Raw genomic sequence first — 24,623 nt, forward strand, 5'->3', positions numbered from 1 at the left:
GATCGTGAAGGATAGCAGTGCTAGACCTGGTGGAAGTCAAGCATGGATGATATGTCGCCCAAAATCCACCTATTCTAGGTACCTATATAAAAGGCATATAAAATATATACAGTACTTTGCTATATACCGTATTCGAGGTACCTCGGTAACCTCCACTGGTAACCTGAGAATGTACCTGGATCTGCATATGTAAAATATTTATAAGATCGGATAAAAGTAAAAGCTGCGCCGACGCTGCTCATCTCGAAACAACACATTTTTATCATGGCTCTGTCCTCTTCTCTTTGCATTCTTTTGCCATTATCTGGGGCATTCCAGCCTTCACTCCCATCTGAGGTTCATGGCTTCTCTGTTAAACTCTAATTTCTTGCGCGACATACGATAATGCGCGACGGCGCCATGTCTACCTCGAACCCTCCACCAGAACGTCCTAGCCTTCCATGGCGATTCTCCTCCGCCCTGATTATGGGTCTGACAGGCTCGCTGTCGCAAGCTTTCCTGTACGGTCTCAACTACATGGAGGTCATAGGCCTCGACCGGTTCCTGGAGACATTGGAAAAAAGGAAGGATGTTGAGGGCAGGGAGAGAGGTCTCATAACTGGTACGGGGAATGGTTGATGTTTAATTGATCGGATGATTGCTGATTGGCTTTGCCAAATAGTATCGAATCATGTCAGCGTGTACGTTATGCGTTCCCCCGTATCGTTTGGCGCCTGAGATATTGATTGCGCCGTATTGCAGAATGGATGATCCTCTGATGTGGGGTGTCCTTCCTCTGAGCTACGCGTTCAGCCCCTCGAATCTTAGATGGAGTTTGGGTAGCTACGACATATGTTTTCAGAATAAGTATGCAGCCCATTCTGATAACCATGCGCCGTGCTGATAGAGCTTCCCCAGAGCCCTTTCCTTGTTCTTTACTCTGGGCCAAGTCCTTCCGACACACAGAGGCGCCTACTCACCCATCCACGGGGGGCTCTTCCAACCAACAATTAGCCAGGCTATCCGCCTGCTCTCCTCTCAGCCCTTTTCCAAGACCCCAGAGCCAGAGCCGACTCCTCACCCATCTATGTCCCCTCGATCACCCGACATAATCGACCCCTTCTCCGCCAACGCCTTAACCTACACCACAAACGGGATTGATGTCTTTCCCGCGCCCTCCGCCTACCTCTCGCGCAGACACAGTTGGGTCCACATCTTCCCAGAAGGGCGCGTCCACCAACACCCCGCCAAATCGCTGCGCTATTTCAAATGGGGTGTCTCACGGCTGATTCTCGAATCCGAACCCCTCCCTGAAATCGTACCCATATTCATAGACGGACATCAAGACCTGATGCACGAGGACAGGGGATGGCCCAGATTTATTCCTCGGACAGGGAAGAAGATTCGCATTGCGTTTGGCGAGAAGGTCGACGGGGAGAAGATATTCGGGGATTTGAGGGAGAGGTGGAAACGGTTGGTTCGCTTGCAGCAAGAGGCGTTGATAAAGAGGGGCGAGACCGCAGAGTGGGAGATGGGCGAGTTGACGGACGGCTTGAAGTATGGGAGTGAAGCCGTGGCGCTGAGGAAGGAAGTCACGAATCGGGTCAGGCAGGAGGTGTTGAGAGTCCGGAGGAGCTTGGGATATTCGGACGAGGATCCAAAGCAGGGCTTGGTTGAGACTTGGATCGAGGAGGGATCGAACAAGACGGGGAAAATGAAGGATGGAAGCTGGGTGGGAAATACCTGAGTAGAGCTCATCTTTCCCTGTTATGTATTACTCTAGAGCGTGTACTTGATAGAAAGGGATTTTATGACCATGATGCTGGTGTTTCCATTTTCTAGACTATTGACGAGAATGGTTACCAAGAGGTAGAAACTAGGTATGTGTGTTTGGGTTTGGGGTGGGGCGGGGGGGTTTGTGATAAAAGTACGAACTTTACCAAACAGGACAAAGCAACCTGGAACGAACACTCGCATCTATCAACTATTAAGCCTCTCCCTCCCCCTTGTCGGGCCCTAACTAATCTCGAGATGAAACTGTATCAACCTCCGAGTATAATTGTATTTCTTGGCAAACGTTTAAGAAGATATACTTTAGGTTGAGAGCTGATAGTACCCAATAAAAAGTCGTAGTATACATACAGTATACAGTGGTCATTAATCCCCTCCCAATACATATTTCCCATACTCAGATGCACCTGTTTGTATGTCCCATATCCCATATCCTAGATCCCTAACACCCACGCTATGCAAATCAAAAAGCCCATACGTGATTCTCACAACCAAGCAAAGTTCCCCAGAGCAATGACGGTCATCGCCACCATCACTGTTTTGGCCCAATTGACAAACCCTTTCCCCCTCACCCCGTCACTCGAACTCGAACTGCTAGTCAGCTCTGCCGTACTGACGTTCGTTCTACCGGTCGCTACAATTCCGTTCAGATTATCTGCGGTCTCGATACTCGGTCCCACATTCCAAAAGTCCACCAACATAAACGTAGGCCTGACTCCCCACTCGTTCTCACACTGCGCCGCGTGCGTTCCCAATGCGCCGGTTGTATTTGTCGAAGGAGAATTGGTTGTGGTGATATTATCTATGTCAGGAATCGTTATTCCGAAGCTCTCTGCAGTGTCAGCGAAATGGTTCACGAGGCCCATGTATCCCGCTGAGATCGCGGATGTGGCGGAGGATTGGGTGGAGGGCCGCTGGAGGGTACAGTTGAAACCTGAAAAGGAGGTGACAGTGAAGGTGGTCTCAAAGACGTAGTCGAATTCGTGGAGGAGATATGGATATGTGCTATCATAGGTTATGCTCGCAATGAAGGTGACAAGGCGGGTATTGGCTGTAATGAGCGTCTGAAGGGACGGCCAGTTAGATATAGGGCCCGACGTCGATGTGGGTGTATAACCATATTTCGAGATACCGGAGGAGGTAAAGGCAGATCCGAAGCTAGCAGCAGGTTCGTTATCACTATTTACCAGGAGAATTGTGACCACTTCGTTGGGGTTGGCGTCCATCCAAGACTTTACGTCGGAGAGGAATGTCTCGAGAGACCCGCCATCCAACAGGCTGCAATCCGTATGACATAACTCGAGGGTGCCGTTCTGGTTGTGCACTTGGGCTTGTAATAATCTAATGCCGGCGGAGAGTGCTGTTGTAGCATTGTAAAATTGGTTGCCGGACACAGAGAAGCCTGTGCTCTTATCTCGAAGAAAAGCGGAGTCGTGAGCCCCCATGTGGGTTATGTTGTTGTAGTTCCGGTTGCAGAGTAATGGTGAATTGTTGCAGGCAATCGTGCTTGTTGAGTCTGCTGTTTGAGAAATGGATGCTTCCGAGGATGTTGCACCGATGGCGGTGGTTGTAGCCGTAGACAGCTGCCTTCCTTCAAACCCAGGTTGAGGTATGGCTCGTGATAGGGTCGAGAGCGAGAGAAATGCTGCCGAAGCAGCCAGAAACGAAGGCAACATTATGTATTGTGCTGGAGTAGAAGTTCAGGACACAGCTTCGTCCGAGAGAATAGATGAGAGAGTCAAACGAGAGCAAAAGACGGCACGCAGGATTATAAGATTTATAAGATTGAACAATAAAAATAACAAAAGAAAAGGAAAGAAAAAATGGGGCTGGAAAAGATGGAGAAGTTTCACGTCACGGAAACTGAAAGAGATCCGTTTGATACTCGGTAGACTGCGCCTCGAATGTGATGGACTCGTCGGCTTTTCCCCAGACTCGTCGTCAGCTACTTACTTTCCGTACGGGAACGGTATGAGAATAGTGGGTCGAGGGTGTAGCCACAGCCATTCGTCAGGGAGCAAAAGAAAGATTCCATGATTCCATGATTCCATGATTGGAGGCGCCAAACAGTGGCATATGTTTGGTTGCTTGGCATCAGACATCAAGAGGTTCCAGCCCAGGTCCGGGAACTGGAGGCTGAGGTGAAGAGAGGATGGTGATGGTGTTGATGAGGTTCACGTTCCCCAGTCTTCGAATCTAAATATGGAACATTTCCTGCTAGAAGTTGGCGTGGATTTATCATCTTTATATACGTGCAGGTGTGTTATCAGAACCGTTCAGGGTGTGCATACAGTCAACACCAACGCCCCGCCATGATCCATCGCACAGCTCGCTCGTCACTCAACACCCTTCGAGGATCCGTATATCCATACAAAGACATATCCTTGCACTCACACCCTGTAAAAGCTTGCAAGATGGATTACTCTAAATTGCCAACCCCGTCGCACTGCACTGCCGATTTCTGCCTCATTCCCGTACGCACCTCCCCCCCGCAGCCCCCATACTTGTCTGCCCTTGTTGCCCCTGTTGCCCAACTCTATCCATCTACCATTACTTGCTATTGTTTTAACCTCTTTCTAACAGAGTCTGATAGATGGGCACCGCTACTGCTTCGGTCTCCAATGAAGTAGCTGCTGTTCAACGCCTCATGAAGGCAAGTGGGTTGAGCTACACGATGCATTCTGCCGGCACCACTGTTGGTAAGGCGATCTTTCTATCCTCTAAAATCCCCCCTCCCCCCCTTTTGAAATCCATCTTGTCTATATACCCTCCCAGTAAGGAGTGCGTCATTATTTGAAGTCTTTTTGGAAACCATCTGAAAATCCCATCGTCCTCCTCTCGGGCACGATTTCTCCTCTCAAGTCTGAAAATTGTGGTCTCATCTGACACGAATTACAGAGGGATCATGGGATGAGGTAATGCACCTCATCGGTCAAGCTCATTCTTTGGTCCACCAAACTGGTGTCCTTCGAGTGCAGACTGACATCCGCGCTGGCTCAAGGTACGCCTGAAATGGCCCAATGACCTGCTGGTTATTCAGTTGCTGAATCAGTTCTACAGAACCGATAAAACGCAATCCTTTTCCGACAAGGTCGCCAAGGTCCAGAGCATCCTAGCTGCGGATGGCAAGACGGAATAGGAGGGAGCTGTGGCCACTGAGCCAGCGGCTGAGACGGAAGGACCAGCAACAACCGCAGAACCCGTCTACCAACCAGAGAACCTGGACCAGTATGTTTTGAAGGTAGAGTTATTCTAGATTGTGAGGAATCCAGGGAAGTGGGAGGCGGCAGCAGCATTGGACGCTCAGAGTGGCTTCCGAACCCGTTGCCTTCGTTTGTATAACTCAAAATCATCCAACCTCTAGAATTCCAACTGGCGATCCTCTCTAATGTTATATGCCTCATATTGCATCCTCTATATTTGAAGAGGACTTTCTATGACGAAGTAAAGCATGATTCGGTTCACCATACCTTTCTCCCTCCGTGTAGTTCTGTCTTGAAATCACGGGCTCTTCACTCGGTTGCTATGGTCATTTATGAGGTTAAGGAACTTCTCGTAAGGGGTGGAGAAGTGCTGTCGCTTGCGGGGTTGCACAGCCTTCTTTCATCTATTTCCCTGAAACGTTCTTAATTGGGGAAGCCTCGCGGTAGTTTGCAAAGGATATATTACTATTTGGTTTACTAGACAGTAAAGACAGTAGCCAAGGACCATAGAACGCTCTCAATTGTTCTTCTCGTGTCCAAGTACTGCCCTCGAAAAGCCCAAGCTGCCCTCCTAACATCCCGCTTAACGCCCTTAGTATCAACCCCTGCGCCCCTTTTTCTTCGGGCAGCCAGCCCCACGCCTCTATGCCGGACCTCGCCCGAATCTTGTCTCTCAGTCCAGGTAGGCATCCCGACCGTCTTGCTCTTAATGTGCTCGTACAGATAGCTCTGATCAGTCATAATGGAACTAGTTGGAAATTATTGACCAGAGTAGGATGGAAGTACTGATTTGGCTCAACCTGAAACGGGAAATGGTCCACTGGCTGTAATTTCAATAAAACGCATCATCAACTGGCTGCAACCAATGCGGCTTGTATTAAGGAAAAGAGGGCTTCGTGTCCGTTCATCTTCAAGTTCTTCACTCAGATACAGAGGCGTGAGCGAGTTGCCCTCCATTACACACCCCTTGAAGCATCTACCCAACAGTTTCTCCTGGATACTTCCAGCCCTGATCTCAATCATGACTACTGAAGTTCACGCTGCAAAAAGCTTCTATTCCCACCAGGGGTCAGTAAGAACCATGTCAATTCACTGTTTACACTGCAACGATCCACAAATCCTCCGTGCATGCCGTATTCTGCTGTTCATCCATCCTGCGGGGAACAAATGGATTTTATCCTAAGACCTAGCAGCCTCCAACTCCAACTCCAGCTGTCTGATTCTTTCACTCTGGTCCTGTGTCCCAGCACCAACCTTCGTCTTCAATGTATCAACCTCGCGCGCTAAATGTACAATCTTCTCACTTTGAGCGTTGATGGTCTTCATCTGCGTTTCTAGGAGGCTCTTGATTTGCTCTAGGGATGCTTCAACGGACGAAGTACCTGAAGGTGATGGTGTTGAGCCAACGGCTGGAATAGCAGACGAAGTAGGGATAGTGATAGGTTTTGATGATGCTGGTTGCGGCTGAACAGGTCGTGGTGCAGGTTGAGATACAGGAGCTGCCTTTGGCGGGGAAGTTTTGGTAGGCGAAGCTTTGGTTTCTGCTTTTGCTTCCGCTGGGATGGATTTTTGCGCTGGTCTTGAAATATCCTCGAAACTCGAAGTGTCATCATCGTCGTCATCCTCAGCATCATCATCTTGGAACTTCGATGCCATGGCTGCGATTGAACCTTTATGCTCGGACAAGGTAGGGGGCGGCCCTCTCTGAGAAGTAGTCGGCTGGATATCTTCTTTTGGGGGTGCTGGAGCTTTCACTGGCACAGGAGCAGGAGCAGGAGCAGACGCAGGGGGCTTATAATCCGCTGGGACTTCTACTGGAGCATTACCTTCATATATACTCCCAAGGTCAATCTTAGACGGGATGCCATCTTTCCCTGAAAGCCACTCAGCAGCAGAAACAGCAGGCTTGAGACCGGTCGCTGGTGGATAAATATCCGATTGGAAGACCTCGGCGCGCCTGGGAACTGTGAAGGCTATGGGTTCGATGTAACTATCATTAACCGTCTTGTATGCTCTCATGACCTCGTTTTCGTGAACCTGAGGCACGTTAGACTCCGTCTTCAAGGAAATGGAAGCAAACTCACGTTGATACCGCGCCTTGGGAGGAAGGCAATACCTCGTTGAGGATCTCCAGATTTGTACTCGGACAAAAATTCGAATTTGTCATTCTCGTACTCGTAGTATCGAATGTTTCCATCGCTGATCTGTTAGCAGAACTCATCTAATCAATTTCAGAACTAACCCTTTGCCGGCAAGATACAGACAGTTCGTCCCATCGTCTAATACCAGGTCAGTAAATGTTATTTCAACCACCAAAGCTCTTACCCCAGAATGGCATGCAAACCCCAGATATTGAATCCAGAACTGTAAAGCCTCCGATTGGTTCTTTGGGATTCCCAACATCCCACAAGGCCATCTGACGATCGCTCATCTTAGAGAAGCCAGTTGTTACAACACGATTGTGCTCGCCCATCCAGACCACTCTGCTATTTTTTGCGCCTGTATGACCCTGGACCTCATGGGCCGCCCTCTCCTGTCGAACATCCCATATACGCAACCTCTTGTCTCGCGAGGTCGTTACTAATAGAGTGCCATTTGCATTCCATGACAAACTCTGCACGATGTCACCGTGCTTCAAGGTGAGATTCGACTGTCCAGATCCAATATCCCAGAGCTTAATTGTGTAGTCACCGGATGCTGAGGCAAGAATGTTCTCTGCTGCAGGGTTGAAGAGGACTTGTCCGACTTTCCTGTATTATGTTAAGTTGCGCTCGGGTGGATTTGAAGCGTGTTGTCGTACCTCGAGTGTCCCTGGAGCCGCTGCACCGGGGCAACGTCTTCAAATTCATCATCGTGATGTAGGGTGAAACCCTGAGGTACCTGCCATATGAACACCTTGCCATCATCGGAGCCAGAGGCTATAACACGGTCATTGAAAGGATTCCTGGACGGGGATTAGCCTGATGTCTCCTGCGAGCGTGCTCGGGTAAGCACCTCGGGGACATACCAATCTGTATCCAGCACAGGTGCAGTGTGCCCTCTGAACAGCGGGATTTGTTCAGGCAGTCGACCCTTCTCGTTGATGGGTATGACAGCAAAAGCACCTCCGCCACTGGCCTCCCAATTCACCGCCAGATATTCGGGGTTGACCTAGGTTCGCAATCAGCTTTGCGCCCAACTCCTGTGCAGGTAAGCATGCATGCCTCACCTTTACCAAATTGGTGTCCCAAGCATTGCGACTGATATGCAAGTTATCGTAGCAAGATTCCTTCCTCGTTGGCTTCCCAAAGACATGTCCTGCGGGATTCTCCAGTCAGCTCGGTCGTGTGCTTTCGATGACGAGGCTTACGATATTTCGACGCGCGCACAAAACGACCTGCCATTCGGGCTCAATGACTGGTAGCCAAAGCAAGTGTGGGTGATATCGATGCTGGTTATCCTAAAGAGCGACGCTGGTTGAGCTACCGTAGTGTGAATTGGAATTGCAGACCTTCTGGCAGGAAGAGATGTAGGAAGCTTTGATGATGCTGAAACTCCAAGTCTTACGCGCGCGAGGCCAGGATCAAGCTGCTGAGCCCTTCCCCACCACAAAGCTTCGTTTGAATTTGGTATACATCAATGGGTATTCAGGGAGGTCCTTGTTTCACTCCCTATTCTCCTTTGTATATTTCATTTTCTTATTTGTCCATGTCTTTCTCCAAATTCTACTGTCCAGCGGCAAACCAGGCGGCCAATCATATCGGCTGTTTTCGGGAGTGTAGGGCCACGGTAGCCAATTCAGGTTGTCTTGTCCAGTAGCTATTTAGACTGCTTGTCATTCACTTCTGCAGAAGTGAGCTATCTTAGGTACCTTAGAAACGGGGGTTCATTGTATTAGAGTATCGTATTTAGGGAGATGTATTCATTAATGTCTATATACTACTACTACCTAGGTACCTTAGTAGACAAAGTATGCTACTAGATAAAGGCTAGCGAATTCTTAAAACCTATTAGGGCTACATTTAGTAGGTGTTGCAAGAAATCACTGGGCCTTATCACGTAGGGGTTTAGTCACGGGTCTAGGAGGTTCCAGAGTAACCCAATCGGGGTTAGTAGAAGGTTCTAGGAAGGGCTAAGGTCACGTGATCTTTGCCAAAGGCTCTTTGTTTACCATGCTATATAAGGTAGGCACTTGTACGATTACCATAATCCTTCTTCTTTAGTCAATTCAATTCAGTTGGTTCCTCGCGATAGATTCACTCAATCCGATTACAACGCATAATAGTAGGTACCTATTCGGCACACTAGGTACTTAAGCGAGGTACTATTAAACAGTCCAGATCAAGATCTAAAAACCCCACTAATCAAGATTCAAAAGTCCCGACTCCCCACTGATCAAGATCTAAAAACCCCACCAATCAAGATCCAAAACCCCCACCAATCAAGATCCAAAAACGCCCCCTGATCAAGATGTCTTCTACCTGGACTTCGACACATCCGCTGGATTCCTATCGGCCGTCATACATATCTGTGGAGGAGTTCAAGGAAAGACTTGAACATTCCCTTCGCGATTACTATGGAGACAATCCTCGTGCTCTCCACTACAGAAGCGTCCGCGTCCTCCTAGTGTTCTGGGACATCGACAAAGACAACCAGCTAATCGTGCATCGTCCGATCGGGTCGAAGGAAGACCCGCCATTCAACATCGGTAACTTCGTCGGCCGCCTCGAGGATGTGTTTACGAGATCTTATAAGTACAAGGTCAACAAACTCGAATTGCAAAGCCAACTTAGCCAAGATCCCTCTCCTCAAGAATCTTTAACAGAGGTGCTACGCGCACAGTTAGATAATATCGATGAGAACGACCTGGCCATCGTTTACTACGTTGGCCATGGCCAGATGGCAGGGAATGATCTAAAGATCTACCCAACCTACCACAACGACAACCAGGTCAACTTTTCGGCAGTTCGCCGGTTGGTTATCGATCGTGCCGCTCCTGATGTCCTCATCCTTCTAGACTGCTGCTACGCTGGTGGAGGCGCTATTGGAGTGAACAAGGAGATCATCGCAGCATCGGCCGGCGACCAGCTGGCTTACAACGGCCCAGCTTCATTTAGCAGCAATTTGATTCAGCAACTCCAGCACGCAGCCGCGACGAGGCAAATCTTAACGTCACCTCAACTCTACGCTCGACTTGCAACCAAAGCACTCGTGCGTAATAAAGATGGAACGGCGGAGCTACTTTCAACGCCTATTCACATTCAAAACTATCAAACAAACAGACGCCCGATCTACCTAGCTCCTGTGATGTCCTTCGAGAATTGGAGTGTCCCCAGAAGTTTCGCCATCTTTAGTCAGCCTATTAACGTCCTCCTTAGCGTTCACCTTCGAGATGGACAACTCAAGACGCTCCAAGAGCTGAGAGAGTGGCTCATGCGCTCTCGGCCACCCTGTGTCCACCGAGTCGAGTTCCGAGATATATTTCCTTCAGGCTCTGCAACGTTAATATTCGAGGTCACACTTGATGTTTGGGACAGCCTCCCCGATCACCCAGCCATTTCCTTTATCTCGTTCAAGCAGAACATACATCTTCCTCCACCGCCTTCTCCACAGCGAACAAAGCCAAAATCCCCAGAGAAGGAGCCGGTCGCCTTCGCAAAATATGCAGGCGACGTTTCACCCTTAGCCAAACTTAAGGAGAATAAGAAACCTGGAAATTAGGAAGCCAAGTCTGGCGATGAGCTCATAATCCGCAAACATCACAATGCCAAGCAGGTAAGTAGCTTGCATGTATAATTGATGAGTTTAGTTAAGCTAACAAATACTTTTAAGGAAAAGGTCTTTTCCAAGGCTAGAAGCTGAGGGGGGGTTCATGCATATAACGAGATACTGGAGAGGCAGGGTCTATACAGACGATGGCTAATATCACGGTAGAGGCGCTGGGTGCAGGCACGAAAGTACTTTCACATAGGATGAAGAAGGCCGTCAAGGAGAAAGGGGTTGGCAGAGAGGGCAAGGGAAGGGAACACTGTGATGTTGCGATGGATTGTTACACGCGCCTCTGCTTCTAGATGCTAAACACTGCCTAACTACGTGCAGTTTACTCTTCTTTATATTGATCATTCGTACATCTGTGACAGGTCCACTAAGCCACCTCCAGCCTGCATTCCCCATCGGTGTCCCTCGCGCGTTGCCTTGCTTGCAGTGGATAAATAAATCAAATATACACTGTAGGTAAATAGTAAGAGTGTACGCTATAGACAGTAGGTACCTAGGTAAGTATAGGCACTGTGTTAGGGCACACATGTGACCCTCGCTTATTCTGTATATAGCACAGTCTAATAGCTTCTATTAAGGGATCCCTCTATTAATCAAGAGACTTAACACAACGATCAAGGATTAAAACCTTACACACTAGCTAAAGCCCCTAAATCCTGACGCTCTTATTAGTCGGCTTAAAACAGCGGTGCGCAGGGTACGTTAAACCATATGATACTAGTGCAGGGTATGTTAAACTTTCGGTCCTCCTGCATCGCTAACGCCGAGAACAAGGATGGGTTTCTTTTCCGTTGTCGGAGCTAAGCGACAGAAACACGATCCAGCTCCGGAAGTGTACGAATACCCAGATATTCCTTCTATACCGCGCCCAGTCATCTATAGGGCCTTAGATCATGATCAGATACCTTTGTACAACAAGTTAGTGGTTGATGCAAGAGGTGTTGAACCTACCGAATCCCTAGAATGGGGTAATCACAGAGTCGCGGAAGCTCGGGCCTTGCTAGAGCCAATTGTTACAAGACAGAACGAGCGTCTGTTTAGAACCCACCACCGGTCTTTGAAGATAGCAAGCAGCGTAGCTATCCGATTCGATGTACATCTGCGAAAAGAGATCTGGGTTGGCCAATTTTGGACTGCGGCCCCAGCTGACACCCATGCTGGAGGAATGGAAATTCACCAGCTTCCACCCTTCAGATATCCTGATTATGCCGTCATGCTCCCTCTTATGAGTCTATTCCCCTACCTTCTAAATCCACGTCGGCTCTTGACAGCTGAGGAGCTCAACAAACTGCGGCTAATGTATCCACATGCTTGTGGCGTGCAACTACTTATCGGGGGTCAACTGGTGATCCTGTTCAAGACAGAGTCGGATATGAGAGCTTCTTGGTCACGAGGGCTTTGTAGCGAAATTGGCGGGCTTCAAGTTGTCTACAACGTTCTTGACTGTCAGCCATCGCATGACCCTGTCGTCCCTGGTGCCGTTGTGCAGAACTTTCCTGCGGACCCTAAGGACCCTCTTGCCTGGGTTTGCTTAGGCCTCAAGGTCAAGATGCAAGATGGTAGAGATGCCATTACAACTGTAACACATGGATTTGTAAAGTTACCCAAGAAGGGAGAAAAGAGATGGAGGGCCATCACAGCCAGTTACTTCGATCACATAAAGGCGAAGCTACGGAACTTCCAAACCCCAAGACGCGAGACTGTTATTCCGGCAGTTGCTCGTTCATCGTCGATGTCACCGTACAACTCCCCTATTGGCAAAATAGTGACATTGTTCCGTTCGAACAAGAAAATTGGCTACATTGGTAGAACTTGGGATCGACCTAGCCGATGGCTTCCATATCCAACGGGATATAAGCATGACTTATCCCTTATCTACAGTAGTGATGATTCACAGCTTCCTCCTATGTTCCCCCGTCCAGGTAATCCAGCTATAGATGGCTGGGCAGACCTAGGCACTGTTCTAGATGGCGCACCAGTGTTTGTGTCATATTACAACACAGTACTTGGCGGCGAGGTGCAATTTGGCACGGCAATTCGGGAAGGGCAGATGAACATTTCTGAGGCACACAGTGCACTTGTCCAGGGAACTCAGTGGGTATGGGATAGCCAACTTATGACGCAGTCTGCGGCCCTTATCTGGCGTATTACGCCCAACAACCCGGACCAGTACACGTCAGGGGGAGGATTTTCAGGCAGTGCCCTCTGTCTTGGAAGAGTAACGGACAGTACTGTCAAAGCAGTTGTGTTTCAAAATTTTGATGTGCCCTATCCATCAGGACCTGCCTTAGGTGATTCAAGGCCAGCGGACTATCCTACTTTCAACATCAAGGGAGGCTTCGTACTACCACGGGAGCTGCTTGAAAGCGAAATTCAGTGTTGACAGGAGCTAGCCCCAAGGACTTTCGATTCTGCGCCAACAAGGGCTCGCAAATCGGGTGATCAGTGTTAGCACTTCGCAGCCCTTCTCCTCTTCTAGAGCTAGCATAGCAATTCCAACCTCTATCGTTTAACATGGCTGACATCGCCCTTGCTGTAATATATTAATAGTACAATAAAGGTCCGCAAACACGCTACACAGGACTATCTGGCGAATCCGCTACTAGTGGCGGCGGATGATGCAGCACCTTCGGCGTTGGGGAGTTTAGAAAGCGAGATGAGGAAATTGATTATCAATTGATTTAGCGCAAGTCGTGTGGTCTAATGGTTATGATATCTCGTTCACATTGTTGAGCACTGTTCCGAGATGGTTCTGAGTTCGATCCTCAGCACGACTAGCTAGTAGTAATTTACTTTTTTGGCCTATTTGTATATTTTTGCTCCCTGACCCAAGATACTTATGTGGCCGTTATCTGTATATGTGGCCTCTTTCTAGCAACACTGGCTGGCAGCAAAGGCGTATGATACGGAAATTCTCCTCTTTTTGCTCCCGGCCATGCCACTAATTCTTTGGCCACTACTCCGGTACCTTGGCATGTACCTTATGTGTTGTCCGCTCTTCACTTCAGATTGCCGATTCTCACCCCCTTTTCTCGGTTCGGCCGCGCATGACAGCTTTAGAGTACCTAAATCATTCCCGTTCAGAAAAAGATATGTATTCCTTGAATTCTGCTTTACCATGCATATGATTTTCTCGGCGCTCTGGGGCCTGAGGTTGTCTTTCATCAGAGGAAGACTCGAGGGAGCAACACGTCTTCTACTCATACGCAACAAGCTCAAGACTATTTATCCCTTAGAAGGCAGAACTGGACAATTCTTTTAAAAGAAACGGCATAAAGCTAGGAGGGGGTCCGACCTCTCCCATCCTTTTGAATGGCGAGTTCTACTTGAAAAAGCATTCACGTAATATTCTTTCTCATATATATGAGATTAAACCACAATGTGTTCCCCTGCTCATCAACATGGCTCAAACCACGAGCTATGATGCGGTAAACCTCATACCCCCTTCTCTGATACCAATCCTGTCTAGATATCTATCCACGAATATCAGCAACGCTTTGGATCATCATGGTGGCACATACCTTTGGCTGGTTTGCTCGAAGCTCCCATTGCCGCGTCTGTTCTTCCTGCTCATTGGCCATGGTATACAGCCACAACGATTTCGCGTTCAGTGGCTCACTGGTGGCCACGATCTCTATAGCATCCATAGCTGCGCGGCCTAGACCTCCTCCTTGCAAGACCCTCGAGATGTAGAAGGTTGATATTCCGTAAGACTCCGCACGGCTTGGGTCGTCGCCATCAGCGTCAAGGGAGATATGGCCCACAGGGATGAAAGAAGCCGACGAAGGCGTCCGTGGTTTTCCTCCCAACGAACTCGCCGTGTCTGAAAGCGGCTTCGTTTCTGAAGGGAAGGCTTTTATATGTTCAACCAATTTCGTTTCTGTTGAAATGTCAGAGTCGTCAAGGACCTGGCAGAGGTCAGATTATATCTCATGGTCAGAGCTGGATTCCACTAGCCACCCATTGAATGGCCATTTTCCCGGATCGCTGTTTTTCTCGCCATGATTCCACGGCCTGTTCACTCCAACCACAGGCAATGCGCTGTTGATATAAGCGCTCGACATGTTCTGGGGAGTCTGGATCCCATGGAGTCAGACTGATGGCTGACTTCGCCATGCTACCCATTACTTCCGTTTGAATCGCAACTGTCTCCGTCTAATATGGTGTTACGTAGAACTAACTGTACGTCGTACTCCGTAGAGGAAGAGGGGTGTCGCGATACTGCTTGCAGGCCCTACGCTTATATTATAGGCAGAGCTCGGTCTAATTATCGTGGCTGCTTACTTTCCTCCGATACCATGTCACATCGAGTGGCATTGGCGATAAGTGGGAGTACCTATTGAAGGCATCCTCAGGCTCACCAACACAATCTTATCAACATGTAGCCGTCTTTTGTAGTGAGGATGGAGCTAGGCTCTTTTTCTGAAATCTGTACTTAGACTGTCTACTGAAGGTAATCAAGGAATGAGTAAAAGCTTAGATGTGGTGCATGTGGGAGAATTTCAAAGGACGGGTTTTGGGGCTCAAGCACCAATAAACAGAAGATAGCCACAGGTTTGGTATGAATTTCTGGGGGAAAGAGAAGTTCGTCCGGAGCGAAAGCCGCTACTTGGTCTAGTATACTCGTAGAGTTCAAAGAAGGATTATCTAATTTCGCTATATCATCCCTAGAATGTTTTTCTCCATAACCTTCACACTATCCCTGACAGACGGACAGAAGTGCTTTCTCAATATCTCTCCCTCCCAAATCGTAGTGGCAAAAGGATTACTTCCTTCTACTTCGCCGCTGAGGGGATCAAAAGTCCCATCGCCTCTTCTTTCTTCGGTGTTCCATAATGCGGCAATTTTCTTCTCGTGAGTCTTGGTGACTTTACATAGTAGCCCCATCATTGCCATACAGGATTTCTCAGGAAGTTGCAGTGAAGACGTGAGGAGTTGCTTTGTAAATGCTGCGATTCGAAGTGGCGGTACAGCTCGTTGAGCAAGTGGGGGGAGTAGAACGGAGGAGAGGGAGCGCAAGAGAAGGACCGTGGTTGTTTGGATGTTGATCTTGTTGTTGGTAGTGCTGACAGAGGAATGGTTGGGGTCGTTTGGGTCGGGAAGATGGAGAGATTTGGCGCTGAGTTCAATATCCGGGTTGAGAGAGAGAGCGTGTAGGTTTCGGTAGAGATGCGTTATGAAGAAGCTCAGGTCTAAGCTGAGTGTTGACTTTGCTTTATGTGCATCCTGCCCTTCCAATAAAGCAAATGCAGTAATAACGCAAAGTAGTGCTTCTCGAGTTAAATTTCGCGTAGTTTCAACATCGTCGTCTCCTTGCTCATCATCCTCGACATCATCGCCAGTTTCGGCATGGCCAATAAGGTCTTTCAATGCTTCGAGGAGATCGCCAAAGAAATCCTGATTGATGAGATGCGCGTAGCGGGCTAGACCTTCCAAGACAGCTCCCATGAGAGTCGGGGAACGAATCTTCAAGATGCGGAAATAGGTCACGAAGACCATCTTCAGAGTCTCCGCTTGCATCTTGTCTCGCTCTTCATGACTTACTGAAGCATCAGCCTGTTTCATCTCCTTCTCTACAGCCTTGCGTTCTTTCATCAACTTCCTCTCCTTCTTTGTCCGAAACACCTTCTTCTCCTTCAGCTTTTTGCCTCCAAACTCGCCATCTTCCTTACTGGGTTTATCAACGTGATTTGTCGAGGCTTTCCAGGAGAACTCCGAAAGTAACCTCAAATGTAGAAAGGTATTCAACACGCTCTCATCAATTCGATAACTCCTTGCCTTCATCATTTTTGTAAGAAGTGCCACTGCATCCAGAGACGGTGTACCATCTTCATCCTCGCGGAACAAAGTTTCGATCGTCTTGCGGCATTTGAGGAAGTCGTCGTCGATCTTCCTCGTACTGAGTTTTCCAACCAATATTTTTAAAAGGTCTTTCCTGAAATTGAAGTGCGGCACCGCGGTCAGAAGGGTACATGCACATCCAATTGCAATACTGCCAAGGCTCGGGCCTCCATCTCTCGATGTTCCTCCTTTCCCAGACTGTGCTAACTTTGAAAGCTCTCGAATATAGCCTTGGTAACCTCCAACAAGGGCCTGCTCATAGGCTCGTAATCGCCGTACCTCCTTCGAGACCTTCGTCTCCATATCTTCCTCAGATAGAGGACGTATTCTGTAACCGGGAATCACATCTTTGTAAACTGCCAGTTGTGTTGCAAGAGCGAGTTTCTTGATCGTTGTATTGTCTGATTGTCCAAATTGCGCGAGAGATTTGAAAGCACCGGCATTCTCCTCCGGATCCTCATTTAACATCAATGCTATGCGTGCCAACTCTTCCTTTGCCTCTAGAATCTGTTGTCGCATGGGAACAGTAGGCTTCTTAACCTCTTCCACGATCTCTTCCTCGGATTCGTCTGCCCCGAGCCATTCCAAGTCGCTTTCCTCATCGTTGTCTTCTTCCGGTACTTCCACTTGCTGAATTACTCCATCAGATGTTTTTATAGGCAACCGGGTATTCTCCTTTTCCTTCTTTTTCCCTTTTCGAGGTCTTGACTCGTAATCTTGCTCCAGATTCCAGCTAGAGGCCTGCTTGAAGAAGGCGTTCGTTTCGGGCACTGCCTTGAGAGTTGAAGAGGAATCCTCTCCATCTGTTGCGGGAGGCGTCAGCTTGCGCCTCTTGACAGCTGGTATTTTGGGCATGTTCGGATTGTTGTTGAAAAATATTGATTCGAAAGTACCCGCAGGTTTGTGGTAAGTCTTCCAAAGCGGCCGCATCCAGAAAAAGTTTCGAGCTCGCGAAAAACTTCCCCGCAAAAAAAGTTCAAGTCCTCGAATTTCACTGTACCTACCTCCCTTACCTTACCTACCTTACCTACCGTACCTTACTCCGTACAATATTTCAATCTCTACATCACAACTTTACGACATCATGCGACCACTCACAGAAACCGAGACGCAGACTCTGTTTGCGAAGCTGGCGAACTATACCGGCAACTCGTTGAAGAATCTCATTGCGCCTCTCGATAACAGTCCTAACGCAGACCGATACGTTTTTCGACTTCATCAATCACGCTGCTACTATGTTCGACTTTCCCTTGCGAATCTCGCGACCTCAATCTCAAGAGATAAACTGCTGTCCTTGGGAACTTGCTTAGGTACATCTTTCTTGTGTTTGGCAGAAGTACACATCTAACAAATATATAGGCAAATTCACGAAGACGGGAAAGTTTCGTCTCCACATCACCGCCCTCCCAATTCTTGCCGAACATGCCCGCTACAAAGTGTGGGTTAAAGCGAACGGCGAAATGCCGTTCTTGTACGGCGGTCACATTGTGAAAGCGCATGTGGGGAGATGGTCAGAGGATTGTCCAGAGCATCAGGGAGTTGTGGTTTACAGTATGAATGACACACCTTTGGGATTCGGTGTTACGGCAAGAAGCACACAGGAAGCAAGAAGGCTGGATCCTACAGGAATTACGTGCTTTAGGCAAGCTGACTGTGGAGAATATCTGAGAGACGAGGATAGCCTGTTTGCTACGAGCTAAGGAGTCTTAAAAGGTGGCGCTGGAAAGAATATCTGCCATTCCTGGTGTTAGGGGTTAAGGGCGTTCATCTTGGCTATCTGGAATTTCTCTACGCTGTACTGTGTAGGTCTTCGAATGCTGCACCATCGTCTTTGAAGAACGTGTGTGTATTCTGGGTTGAAACGGGTCTACATGATGTTCTTAGCATAGCATATCTCTTTGGCCTCTTGAGCCCTGATTTTCGCAGTATACCACGCAGAAGTTTATCTAGCTTACTTTATCAAAAGTCCTGTGCAACCCACTTCAACTCGTACAGAAAACCGTCTTTCATACCACTAAGAGGGTTGGAAGAATGGACGACAAGGATATGAGAGTGACATGTGACCTTCCGGAGCGGAAAAACTTTTCCTAACCAAAATCAGAAATATAACAATTTTGGACTTCCTAGGTACCAAAAGGTAGCACGAGGGTCTTCCTAACCGTCAACTACTCCTTGCTACACAATGCTCCGACCGAAGACTTCGACATGTCTGATCTGCTCGTTCAGAGCAACTCGGAAAGTTCAGCAGACATCCATTCAACAATGGCAATCAGCCGCAGCTCTAAGTGTCAAACACCTTCCCTCAAAGACAGGTCGGCCGGCCCGTATGAGTCTTGCAGAAGCTAGGCAAGTCGGCGCTCCTACATCGAAGCAAGAAGGTGCCTCCGCGCCTGGAAGAAGACGGCAGGATGGTCCTTTTGGAGGAATGAACCTGAAAGAGGCAAGAATACGAGGGGTTCCAGAGCGGCGATCAGAAATGCAGGAAAGGAGAACGTCAGCCAGTGGTAGTAGAGGTAGGGAAGATGCAAAAGGACGTTCAGGATACAAGGCCCTCAAAATGCAGCGCGCATTGGCGCCTGTGTCGTATACTCAGCGGGCTCTGGTTAAGGAACGAATTGCTGCTATCGACTCCTTTGAACAGTTCAAACTACTTCCATCTGTACAAAGCTCGATATCGACTCAAGCATTACAAGGCATGACAGACATTCGCCCTACTCCTGTTCAACGAATTGCCATTCCGGCCCTCCTGGGATCAGAAAATATCAATAGGAGAAGTAGAAGCAAGGCTAGTGCTCCAAAGCGCGAGGATTTTCTGATCGCAGCAGAAACCGGTTCCGGAAAAACCTTGTCATACCTTATACCGACCATAAATGCAGTGAAGCTCGCTGAAGCTGCTGATGCAGATATCGAGGCCTACGAGAAAGAGTTGCAGGAGGAGAAGTTACGCCAGAACGACTTTTCTTTACCTTCACCACCTCTATCAAGTATGCCACATCCTACAACGGGCAGACCGCGCGCCATTATTCTCGTACCTACCTCAGAACTGGTAACACAAGTTGGCAATCTCGTGAAGGCATTTTCGCATACGGTCAAGTTCCGCTCTGCCATGCTATCCTCTTCCTTCAGTGGTAAGGTCATTCGGAATCGCCTGTTTTCGCCCAAGGGAATAGATATTGTGGTATCTACTCCTCATCTACTCTCGTCCATCGCCGATTCGGACCCAAACATTCTCTCTCGTGTGACTCATCTTATCGTCGATGAGGCAGATTCCCTTTTGGATCGAGGCTTTTCGCCCTTGACCCAGGCTATCATTGACCGCGCCAATCCCTCTTTAAAACAACTGGTTCTATGCTCCGCAACTATTCCTCGGAGCATGGATTCTTTCTTGCACAAACGGTTCCCAGATATCCGACGTCTCACGACCCCTAACTTACATGCTATCCCCAGACGTGTGCAGCTTGGTGTTGTGGATGTTGAGAGGACACCGTATCAGGGGAACAAGAATCTTGCATGCGCAGACCAAATTTGGTCCATTGGTAAAGCAGCCGCTGATCACGATGGTCCTGTGAAGGGCGAAATGGATGTCAAGCGTGTCTTGGTGTTTGTCAATGAACGTGAGAAGGCACAAGAGGTGGCAGAGTATCTCGTATCGAAGGGAATTGACGCACTTGCCCTGAGCAGAGATACTCCGGAACAGCGACAGTCGGAGATGTTGGCTTCTTTCACATCATCAGTGCCACTTACCGGCCCGAAGGAAAACCACCCGGGCACTCTGGCTGATAACCAGCCTAACTACATTCCTCCTGGTCAAGCACCACCACCAGTCAAGCGCCAACTGCCCAATATGAAGGTCTTAGTGACCACAGATCTGGGCTCCAGGGGCATTGACACATTGGCTGTCCGCAATGTCATCCTATATGACGTGCCCCATTCTACGATAGATTTCATTCATAGGCTTGGGAGAACGGGGAGAATGGGTAGGCGAGGAAGGGGTATTGTCCTTGTTGGGAAGAATGATCGGAGGGATGTTGTGGCCGAGGTCAAGGAGGGCATGTTCAAGGGACAGGCTCTCATCTAGTCAGGTCGAGATTTCCCTCAAGGCGTCTGGACGGGATGATTTTCCATGTATAATACTGTATATTAAGATACCAGGCTACAGGTTGAGTTCTGCTCAGAGATGAGGGTAATGATTGTACAAACACTCTTGGGTCGTAGCTATGTTCCTATAGAAAAGGCGGAGTTTTGATTTGATCGCGGGTAATCGAGTCCTAAAAAACATCGAGGTCCTTATCAATTTTGATCGTGATCGCTTCTCGAGAAACGGGGGCTTGTTAAGTGCTGTGAGCCTCTTACTTTACCTCAGGTGCGTGGGACCGACTCGTTTTGCTGATAAGTAGACACGGAAACAAGGTATGTCAGTAATCCGAGCGGGGAACTCCTGAAAACTCCATGATCACTGGAATAACCCCTTGTTCCTGATCTCCAAGTTGAAGCTCCATGACAAGATTCCCCATATGCGGCATATGCTGGAGAACAGGCAGGGTAGGTAAGTTCTGTACCTCGCCTATCCTTGTAAAGCAATTACGAAGTTTTTATTCATTATATTATGGGATATAGTATGCGACTTCGTTGTGATCCATAAGTTACCTATCTTAAGGTAGCCAAGGTACGGCGTAGAGTCACATACAACTTTCGCACCAGCACTCAGCGATCAGAGCGTCGTCGTATCCGGGGACCTTGTTGCCATGTAGCCGTATAGGCAGGCAACCAACACCAGCCCCCCAGCATCGGTATTTGCTATGCGGCACCGCCCTGCACAGCCCTACCTACCTTACCCACAGCGCGGAACAGAGCGTCATTTGGGTGCGTTGTGTACGCCTTTGCGGTCTGCCTTGCCTTGCTCTGCCTTGCCTAGCCTTGCCCGAACAGCAGGTATGGACGAAGTATTGTGCAGTCACGGCCGAGTACATGCCTCTACATACCTTGCCTACCTAACCTAATGTATCTCGGAGAGACGAGACCTCATGTGAGTCAAGCGGGGTTTGTACTGTATCTACTTCTGTATGCAGGTAACCGCTCCAGAGCATAATATATAAAGACGAGTGTCTGTCTCTCTGCCTGCAACAACTTGTTCCCAAGTTCGTTTTATACATTTGTTAGAGAGGAGGACCTTCCTTACCTTAGTCGGGTGTGCTTGTCGACTCGTCCTGCTCTGTTCTTCCTCCTTTCCCCACAAGGAATTTGTGTCGATATCTATTTCTGGTCCTCACTTTTTTCGAAACCATGAATCGAACCCATAACGACGTCCAACCGGGGCCGAGGGCCATGCACTCAGATTTCCCGGACAACTTAGGCCTAAATCCCCAAACTGCTCTCCTCGATGCCTTCTTCCCCGGCTTCTCGCTCCTCTCTACTGCTTTGTACAGATATTCGCGAATCGATATTTCAGTATACTTCCCCACGCTCATAGTGCTTGGGCTGCTCACATGGGCGTCGAGCTATGTCTCCACATGGATTAAGGACTTCATGGATAAGCACCTGATGTCTACAGCAGACATTCGGATAGACGATGAGATGTACAACATGGTTATGGCGTGGGTCGCGACTCAGAAATTCGCCAAGAAGTCTCGTCGATTCGTGGCCAACACGAATCTGAACTCCCGCATGTGGTGGTTATTCCGAGATTATGGGGACGATGATGACGAGGATGATATTTCTCCTCGGGGTTTTCACCAGGAAAAGGAAAAGAAGCTTCAATTCACGCCTTCTTTCGGAACGCACTACTTCTGGTATAAGGGGAGGCCATTCGTCTTCAGCAGGACCCAGGACCGCAATCAAGGCTCTTGGGGAACTGTGAGTGAGCGGGAGAATATCTCTCTCTCCAGCTTCGGAAGAGATCCTACCCTACTCAAGAGGCTGTTGAACGAGTGCCGGGCCGCCTTCTCGAAGAACGATGAGAACCGAACTATCATTTACCGTGGCGGTCTCAGGAAGGGAACATCTGAACCAACCTGGACTAGATGTTCTACCCGAGCATCTCGACCATTCTCCACTGTGGTCCTCGATGAATCGGTTAAGCAGAGTCTTCTGGATGACATGAGCGATTACCTCCATCCACGCACTCGGAGATGGTACAGTAACCGTGGAATACCATACAGGAGGGGTTACTTGCTCTATGGTCCCCCCGGCACTGGCAAGTCAAGTCTGTCATTTGCTATAGCTGGCTACTTTAAACTGAAGATATATATCGTCAGTCTGAATTCTCCATCGATGAATGAAGAGAACCTAGGGAGCCTTTTTGACGAACTGCCCAAAAGGTGTTTGGTACTTCTTGAAGATATCGACACTGCTGGATTGACGCATACCAGAGACGAGATACAAGTTGATGATGCCAAACCAGCAGAGGGAGGTCCAGGTTCGACCACGACGGTTGTGTCCAACGACAATAGTAGCGGACGCCTATCTCTATCTGCCCTCCTCAATATCATCGATGGGGTTTCCAGTCACGAAGGGCGGGTGTTGGTCATGACAACAAACCACATCGAGAAGCTGGATGAAGCATTAATCAGACCTGGGCGGGTAGATATGACCGTCAAATTCGACCTAGCAGACACCGACATAATCATCACCATCTTCCGTGCCATTTTCGCCACTCTCGATGACGATATCCCCAAGCCCGCCAAATCAAACGAAGCAAATAATTGCTCCGCCAAGAAGACTGCGGGATTGTCAGAGGCAACGAAAGAGGAAGTGCGTCGGATGGAAGACGAAGAAGAAGAAGCAAAAGCGTTAGAAGTGAAGAGACTGGCAGAGGAAGCCAGGATAACAGAGTTGGGGAAAAGATTTGCGGAGCTCGTTCCGGCGAAGACGTTCAGCCCCGCCGAGATCCAGGGGTATCTGCTGAAGAATAAACGGGAGCCGGAGATGGCGATCAAAAATGCGGAGGTGTGGGTCAAGAATACGCTTATGGATAAGAGGAAGAAGGCGCAGGAAGAGAGGGAGAAGGAGGCAAAAGAGAAAGAAGATAGGGAGAAGGCCAAGGAGGAGAAGTTGGAGAAGGGGAAGGAGAAGGAGGAGGAGAAGGAGACGTGAGAGCATAGGGGGATGATGGTAAGAGATCATCGGCAGTTTGATACCCACATTAGAGATTCGACGATAGAGCCTCCGGAACTTCACCAGGCGACAGATGGCAGAGTGCACTTGCACAGCTTTTAGATAGCTCTACAGTTCAGATGGTGCGCGCACCTGATACGAACAGCGGACTCGTGTTGTCATATGAACAGACGGGAGCCGTTTTATGTAGGCATAAAATAGACAAACATAAGAACAAAACAGCCTGGATGAACCCGTGAGAGATGGAGATAGATAGTAGCGGGCAGAGTGGGAATGCGCCTCGAGATCGAGGATGTCGATGTTGCAGCAGTAGGATGCGGATGACGCTGATCGTCGCTGGGGTGAAGCTGTCGTCAACGCCATGCGGTGCCTGCGGATATCTACAGCACTTGAGGGTCCTGGTACCGTACCGTACAACCAACGACCCTCAGCAGAGTCAGCCTCTATACAGACAAATAGGTAGATAGATAGAAGCTCGTTGATTCCAATTCCCCTGCCGGGAACGAGGAGAGGAGAGGGCACCTTTGCGCCATCCTCTGCGGCGATAGAAGATGTAATGAAAATAAGCAATGATAGGATGATAATAGTAATAATAGAATAAGAGCAATGATAACAGAATAACAGCAGAATAATAACAAGAATAGAATAATAACAAGCATATCGCAAGTATCTACGACCAGGCTGCGGCGACCACCAACTCCTCGCTCGCCTCGCCAAACGAACACTCCAATGAAAACAAAGATTGAAAAAATAAAGATTAAATCTTTAGTTCTACCTTACCACACGCAGCCGCACCACAAAAGGATACGTACCTTTGCCCATACAGCAACACCCCCCTCCAGCAAGCCAAATATTATACTGTCAGGTCCACCATTCAAATTCAACTTCAACTTCAACCTCCCCCCATCCAACTCAAAACCTCACATTCACCCCCCCCCC

General features: G+C 48.7%; 10 protein-coding genes across 10 annotated transcripts; 7 read left to right on the plus strand and 3 right to left on the minus strand.

The window, feature by feature from the left end:
- Nucleotides 1–284: 284 nt before the first annotated feature.
- Nucleotides 285–1,586, plus strand: M430DRAFT_36761 (hypothetical protein). The gene is made up of 5 exons (XM_024866988.1): nucleotides 285–601; nucleotides 662–680; nucleotides 742–846; nucleotides 898–1,493; nucleotides 1,538–1,586. Exons 1-5 carry the CDS (start codon nucleotides 385–387, stop codon nucleotides 1,546–1,548), a joined length of 948 nt encoding a protein of 315 aa, XP_024718702.1. The 5' UTR covers nucleotides 285–384; the 3' UTR covers nucleotides 1,549–1,586.
- A 440-nt stretch (nucleotides 1,587–2,026) lies between these two features.
- Nucleotides 2,027–3,805, minus strand: M430DRAFT_60874 (hypothetical protein; the record flags this gene model as incomplete). Its single annotated transcript, XM_024868884.1, has 2 exons — nucleotides 2,027–3,457; nucleotides 3,724–3,805. The coding sequence occupies 2 exons, from the start codon at nucleotides 3,803–3,805 to the stop codon at nucleotides 2,256–2,258; spliced, it is 1,284 nt and encodes a 427-aa protein (XP_024718703.1). The 3' UTR covers nucleotides 2,027–2,255.
- Nucleotides 3,806–4,123: 318 nt separating this feature from the next.
- M430DRAFT_145194 (hypothetical protein) lies at nucleotides 4,124–5,216 on the plus strand. The gene is made up of 4 exons (XM_024862931.1): nucleotides 4,124–4,244; nucleotides 4,364–4,469; nucleotides 4,669–4,771; nucleotides 4,831–5,216. Exons 1-4 carry the CDS (start codon nucleotides 4,185–4,187, stop codon nucleotides 4,907–4,909), a joined length of 348 nt encoding a protein of 115 aa, XP_024718704.1. The 5' UTR covers nucleotides 4,124–4,184; the 3' UTR covers nucleotides 4,910–5,216.
- Nucleotides 5,217–6,152: 936 nt separating this feature from the next.
- M430DRAFT_30354 (hypothetical protein) lies at nucleotides 6,153–8,356 on the minus strand (the record flags this gene model as incomplete). Its single annotated transcript, XM_024865945.1, has 8 exons — nucleotides 6,153–7,010; nucleotides 7,058–7,172; nucleotides 7,216–7,252; nucleotides 7,299–7,723; nucleotides 7,774–7,917; nucleotides 7,981–8,123; nucleotides 8,182–8,270; nucleotides 8,323–8,356. The coding sequence occupies 8 exons, from the start codon at nucleotides 8,354–8,356 to the stop codon at nucleotides 6,153–6,155; spliced, it is 1,845 nt and encodes a 614-aa protein (XP_024718705.1).
- Nucleotides 8,357–9,479: 1,123 nt separating this feature from the next.
- Nucleotides 9,480–11,088, plus strand: M430DRAFT_126498 (hypothetical protein). Its single transcript, XM_024861993.1, has 3 exons — nucleotides 9,480–9,984; nucleotides 10,024–10,727; nucleotides 10,785–11,088. The coding sequence occupies exons 1-2, from the start codon at nucleotides 9,852–9,854 to the stop codon at nucleotides 10,671–10,673; spliced, it is 783 nt and encodes a 260-aa protein (XP_024718706.1). The 5' UTR covers nucleotides 9,480–9,851; the 3' UTR covers nucleotides 10,674–10,727; nucleotides 10,785–11,088.
- Nucleotides 11,089–11,505: 417 nt separating this feature from the next.
- On the plus strand, nucleotides 11,506–13,113 carry M430DRAFT_145201 (hypothetical protein; the record flags this gene model as incomplete). The annotated part of the gene is made up of 1 exon (XM_024862933.1): nucleotides 11,506–13,113. The coding sequence occupies one exon, from the start codon at nucleotides 11,506–11,508 to the stop codon at nucleotides 13,111–13,113; it is 1,608 nt and encodes a 535-aa protein (XP_024718707.1).
- A 692-nt stretch (nucleotides 13,114–13,805) lies between these two features.
- M430DRAFT_60879 (hypothetical protein) lies at nucleotides 13,806–17,452 on the minus strand. The gene is made up of 6 exons (XM_024868885.1): nucleotides 15,446–17,452; nucleotides 15,262–15,344; nucleotides 15,015–15,066; nucleotides 14,912–14,964; nucleotides 14,252–14,638; nucleotides 13,806–14,203 (listed from the first exon to the last, which is right to left on the minus strand). Exons 1-6 carry the CDS (start codon nucleotides 17,424–17,426, stop codon nucleotides 14,069–14,071), a joined length of 2,691 nt encoding a protein of 896 aa, XP_024718708.1. The 5' UTR covers nucleotides 17,427–17,452; the 3' UTR covers nucleotides 13,806–14,068.
- Nucleotides 17,453–17,560: 108 nt separating this feature from the next.
- On the plus strand, nucleotides 17,561–18,549 carry M430DRAFT_126510 (hypothetical protein). Its single transcript, XM_024861994.1, has 2 exons — nucleotides 17,561–17,881; nucleotides 17,931–18,549. The coding sequence occupies exons 1-2, from the start codon at nucleotides 17,656–17,658 to the stop codon at nucleotides 18,269–18,271; spliced, it is 567 nt and encodes a 188-aa protein (XP_024718709.1). The 5' UTR covers nucleotides 17,561–17,655; the 3' UTR covers nucleotides 18,272–18,549.
- A 163-nt stretch (nucleotides 18,550–18,712) lies between these two features.
- On the plus strand, nucleotides 18,713–20,856 carry M430DRAFT_36766 (hypothetical protein). Its single transcript, XM_024866989.1, has one exon. The coding sequence runs from the start codon at nucleotides 18,754–18,756 to the stop codon at nucleotides 20,647–20,649; it is 1,896 nt and encodes a 631-aa protein (XP_024718710.1). The 5' UTR covers nucleotides 18,713–18,753; the 3' UTR covers nucleotides 20,650–20,856.
- An 829-nt stretch (nucleotides 20,857–21,685) lies between these two features.
- M430DRAFT_36767 (hypothetical protein) lies at nucleotides 21,686–23,834 on the plus strand. The gene has a single exon (XM_024866990.1). The coding sequence runs from the start codon at nucleotides 21,855–21,857 to the stop codon at nucleotides 23,661–23,663; it is 1,809 nt and encodes a 602-aa protein (XP_024718711.1). The 5' UTR covers nucleotides 21,686–21,854; the 3' UTR covers nucleotides 23,664–23,834.
- The last annotated feature ends 789 nt before the right edge of the window (nucleotides 23,835–24,623 follow it).

This window comes from Amorphotheca resinae (genome assembly GCF_003019875.1).
Source record: "Amorphotheca resinae ATCC 22711 unplaced genomic scaffold M430scaffold_10, whole genome shotgun sequence".
NCBI lineage: Eukaryota > Fungi > Ascomycota > Leotiomycetes > Helotiales > Amorphothecaceae > Amorphotheca > Amorphotheca resinae.